Consider the following 4612-nt stretch of genomic DNA (forward strand, 5'->3'; position numbering starts at 1 on the left):
TGGACCCAGCCTGCTGCCTGCCAGGCTATTTTTAAAAATGTGGCTTCCGTGTATTCTGACTCCTCCTAGTTTTTTAATTTCCCCAACCCCGAGCAAAAAAACCAGTATTGCCACAAAGGCTCCATGGGAGTAGGGGTGTAGAAGGGCAGCAGTTTCTGCTCAGGGACATAGTCTGCTGCTTGTGAGTCCAGCTCAGCTGGGTGCTTGTCAAGTGTTGTCCCGGGAGGGGGAAGTGGGATGTGCAGCAGCACGGGGCGTTGCTGATGGACCCTGCCACGGGAATGTCACAGACTCTACTGTGTCCTGGGGGGCTAACCTGACCTTCCTTCCCTTCCAGAACGTGATTGACAAGGCTGTCGTGTTATGACGACCCCCAACAAAGGAAACAAGGCCTTGAAGGTAAAGTGGCAGGTGGAGGAAGGGGATGCGGGTGGTGGGTGCAGGCATCTGCTCCAGGTTTCAGGAGTGCATGCTGCCTTCTCTTCCAGGTGAAGCGGGAGCCAGGCGAGAATGGGACCAGCTTGACAGATGAGGAGCTGGTGACCATGTCTGTGCGGGAGCTGAACCAGCATCTCCGGGGCCTGTCGAAGGAGGAGATCATCCAGCTGAAGCAGCGTCGGCGCACGCTGAAGAACCGGGGCTACGCAGCCAGCTGCAGAGTCAAGCGTGTTACCCAGAAGGAGGAACTGGAGAAGCAGAAGGCAGAGCTGCAGCAAGAAGTGGAGAAGCTGGCCTCTGAGAACGCCAGCATGAAAATGGAACTCGATGCTCTCCGCTCCAAATACGAGGCTCTCCAGAACTTCGCCAGAACCGTGGCCCGGAGCCCCGTGACCCCTGCGCGGGGGCCTCTCACCTCCAGTATGGGCCCTCTCGTCCCTGGCAAGGTTGCTACTACTAGTGTCATCACAATAGTGAAATCCAAAACGGACGCCCGGTCTTAGTGAAGCGAGTGTTGCCTGAGCTTGTCTGTGCAGGGCAATTAGGCACAAAACCAGCCTGGAATCCCCAAAGCACAAGCCCTCCCCACATGGGTCCGGGTTCCTTCTACTTGGCCCAGGACTGGCCTGCTGATCACTCCAGTTTTATTTTGTTGTGTCCAGATTGGTATGAGCAGTGGTGATGCGTACCTTGTCCTGTGCAGACAGAGCCTCCCACCCAGTGGTCTGTGGCCCTTGGGCGCCCTTGGGACAGACTGTGAGATCTTGGTTTTCTAGCCAAAGAAAGTCTGTGCGGCGTGGCCAACGGCAGGGTGACAGAAGGGCTTGGGGAAGGTCCAGAGGGAGGCTTTCTTCCTGGGGGCCATGAACCCTAATTTTCGGTCACTTCCAAAGGCTTTACTTCATTACTCTTCCAGGTGGTGCATCTTGGTGCCTGACTGCCAGGTGCCTGAACCTGCTGCTTTTGTCTCATTTGGCACCTGTAGTTGCAGTTGGGGTGTTCTGTGTAATAGGTTTTTACTCCTTTCTAGGTGTGCCTCTGTACCCTAACAGTGGGTTTCCTTCAGACGTCTGTTGCGTTAGCTGTGTAAACTAGCAGTGGTGGAAAGGAAGATGCTGTCGTGCCCTGCTGCCTCTGCCCCAGCGACGGGGAAGGAGCTGGAACAGGGCCCTTGCAGGGGCCCAACACCCCAGGGAGGGAGGGAAGGTACCGTGTTGACTGCAGGCCGGTTTTGTGCCTAATGTGTTGCACTGAACAAGACCAAAATCACTAGTTGTTCCCGTGTTTTGAGGGTATCAAGTGTCTCTAGTGTGATGGTTTACACAACCAGTTTCTGTGGTTAAATAGCCCTTTATTTAAAGAGAGAAACATCATTTTAAGAGTTATTAAATTATCTAAGTTTAAAATTAAAATCAGACAGAAGAGAGAACGTATTTATAGTCAGCTTTTTTATCTGAGAGGGCGAGAATATTTGGCCATATGAATGGGGAAATATTCTCGGAGACTTTGGTAGTTAAAAGTTAATAAATAAATAAATTTAAAGTTTCTCATGAACCTCCCGCAAGCTGTTTGTGGCTCTGAGGTTAGTTTTTATAAAGAGTTATCAGACTTTATTTATAAAACTTAGAAAAAGACAAAAAAAAAAAGAGGCAAGTCCTGTTTGATATCTTTTTGCAATTGTACCAAAAGTGACTTATTCTTGACCTTGCTGGCTTCCGTTGTGTCCCCTTGTGTTGAGCTCTCTGCGTTTTCTGAGCTCTTGCGTGGCGCTGTGGTGTGGTGGTGCCAATGGCTGCCTTTGCCATGTGCTATTGTTTCATGCTGCCGTTATTTTCCCTAAGCTCGACCGAGAGATTAAGTTGGAATCTCTCTGTATTCTGCAGAATAATTCTGGCACGCAGGCAAAGGTGCTGCTATTCTTGAAGGCAAAACAAACAGCTGGTGCAACTAAGTAGTGTTGCCTGCCCAGAAAGTGCTTCTCTGCAGAGTTGTGCTGCAGGAGCACAGGCACCTTGGGCCTCTTGCTGAGCAGCCAACACCAGGTAACTCAGTTACCTGAATGGGGAGAACGTGGCGCTTTCCTTCCTCCAGCAAAGCTGGTAGAAAAGTAACACAAGGGAGAAATGTCCAAGTTTAGGAGGAGGCGGATGGGATTTAACTCTGGAATTGGATCCTGTGTTCAGAACTTGTGTTGCTCTTGCAGCTTATCTGCCAAGAGGGGCAAGTCTGCCTTCTGGGCAGTGCGGGACCAGCGTTAGTCCTTTTAGTGTCTGCATATTACTGAAAATTAAGCTGTGGCATGGTTACTGTCTTTCCTGGTGCAGCTTCTGTCTGTGGGTGTTGGAAGAGTACTTAGACTTACAGCTGTGTGACACAGCTGAGAAGCTATTTGTGGCCATGCTCTGTTTCCAGAAACATTTTGATCTCGCCTCCCCGAAGATCTGAGCGGGTTACTGAGTTGTTTTAGAGAAGCAGGATGTGGGGGTGAAGTCCATGTGACTTTCTGGCTGCTGAAAGTCTCCTGAGTGGAGAGGACAGACCAGGATGGCACAAGTGAAACTGCAGTCTTGTGGGGAGGTGCAGTTCGCCATACTGGGTGGCTTTTGGTGATCTGTTTCTCACGTAGCTGAACTGATACTGCTGTGCTCTGGGCTGATGAGCTGCAGTGTGGCAGGAGGGGAGCAGATAGTGGAGGGGGAGATCCGCTTTGCTCTGATTGGCTGCAAGTTTGGGGAGAAGCTGTTTGGGATGCCCTTCCCAGAGAACTTCCTGAACAAGGAGCGGGTTAGAACATTGCCTCCAGGCTTCCCCCTCCCCACCCCGGACTTTCTCTTCTCTGGGCTGAAGTATCCAATGTGCCACTTCCGAGCCATTAACCAGATGGGCTACGCACTGAGCAGCGCTCCGCACAGAGCTCTGGGCTCTAGCCTTTGTCTTCCAGCTGGTGATGTGGTGCCTGGAAGAGGCGAGATGTTCCATAACACGGAGACCTCCAGTTGGCTGGGGGTGTCAGTCCCAACCCTGTCCATCCTGGAGCCAATTTGAGATCCAGCCTGGCGACAGCACCATTCTGAACCCAGCTGGAGGCCTGATCTCAGCAGGGTGAGCAGCCAAGGTTTTGTGTATGGGGCTGGTTAGGAACTGAGCTCCCGGGGCTGGAGGCTGTGGTGTGAGGAGGGCCTAATCAACAGAGCAGGTGATGATGGGCAATCCTGCAGCCGTGGTGAACTTGCTTCCATGGTACTCCGCAGCAAGGAATGTCCAGGTCCTTCCCTGCCTGCTGGGTGGCAGCCGTGCTGTTGCCGGTAGGAAACTGTGCTGCTTTGGAGTGAGACGGTGAGTCAGGAGGGCAGAGCAGGCGGAAGCACTGACTCCGCCAGGTGTTAACACTGTTGTTTCTCCTCCCCTGTGCTGTGCTTCCTAGCTTGTGGCCCCAGCCTGCTCCAAGTGGCTGAGTGTGCTTGATGAGAACACGTCATGTAGGGGGGAGCAGGGGCAAAGCCATGGTTGAAGGGCACCTGTGTGGTGAACAAGGTCTGTGGGTACTGGGCTGGATGTCAGTGAGGACTTGGTCGCCTCATGAGTGCTGCTTCCCTACGCTAGCATATTGGTTTTGGTTTTGTTCTCAGTGAAGTGTTGGACCCCAAGTGATGTATTTCTGCAGTGTCCAAGGAGTCTCCTGTCCTGCTCCAGGGGACCTGGTCCCCTGCCAGCTAGCTTCCTGGGCCCGTGCAAGGTGACCCCTGCCCTGAGCCGTCACCCTGACCTCTCTCTCGTATATAGCGTTCTGGAGTGTGACCGTTCTTGTTCCTGAGGTGCTTGTCCGTTTGGTTTCCTGCTGTGAAGGGTGTCGTGTTTTCTTTCTCCTTTTCCTGGTGCCGCTACTGTGGTGGTTGGGGAGGGGGGGCCCTGCCCCATCCTGCCCGCAAAATGAACCCGTGGAGCGTACCCCCACACCGCTGCCCGGGGGTTTGTGTATCTTGTGGTGAATTGTGTAAAGTTACTCCCGCCTTCTGCAGTCTCGGTGGGCATCGCTCTCCAGACAGAGCGAGGGCCGAGCTGCCCAGCAGGGCCGGAGCAGGTGGCCGGGTGGAGACTTGTCCTGTCCCCGGCCGGCCCTCGGTCCCTGTGCCTCTGCCTGCCCGGGTCGGGCCTCTGCCGGCAGGCCTGCCTG

General features: G+C 53.5%; 1 protein-coding gene across 1 annotated transcript; it reads left to right on the forward strand.

Annotated features, from left to right (window-relative positions):
* The first annotated feature begins 339 nt into the window (after positions 1-339).
* On the forward strand, positions 340-2091 carry MAFG (v-maf avian musculoaponeurotic fibrosarcoma oncogene homolog G). The gene is made up of 2 exons (XM_009696735.1): positions 340-399; positions 489-2091. Exons 1-2 carry the CDS (start codon positions 364-366, stop codon positions 939-941), a joined length of 489 nt encoding a protein of 162 aa, XP_009695037.1. The 5' UTR covers positions 340-363; the 3' UTR covers positions 942-2091.
* The last annotated feature ends 2521 nt before the right edge of the window (positions 2092-4612 follow it).

The sequence above is a fragment of the Cariama cristata genome, unplaced genomic scaffold (genome assembly GCF_000690535.1).
Source record: "Cariama cristata isolate BGI_N322 unplaced genomic scaffold, ASM69053v1 Scaffold46093, whole genome shotgun sequence".
Classification (NCBI taxonomy): domain Eukaryota; kingdom Metazoa; phylum Chordata; class Aves; order Cariamiformes; family Cariamidae; genus Cariama; species Cariama cristata.

What these genes read in the sequence shown, in the direction of transcription:
- MAFG (XM_009696735.1), top strand. Translation starts at nt 364, where the DNA reads ATGACGACCCCCAACAAAGGAAACAAGGCCTTGAAG. An exon ending in AAGGAAACAAGGCCTTGAAG is followed by an intron (nt 400 to 488) that starts GTAAAGTGGCAG and finishes CTTCTCTTCCAG; the next exon opens with GTGAAGCGGGAGCCAGGCGA.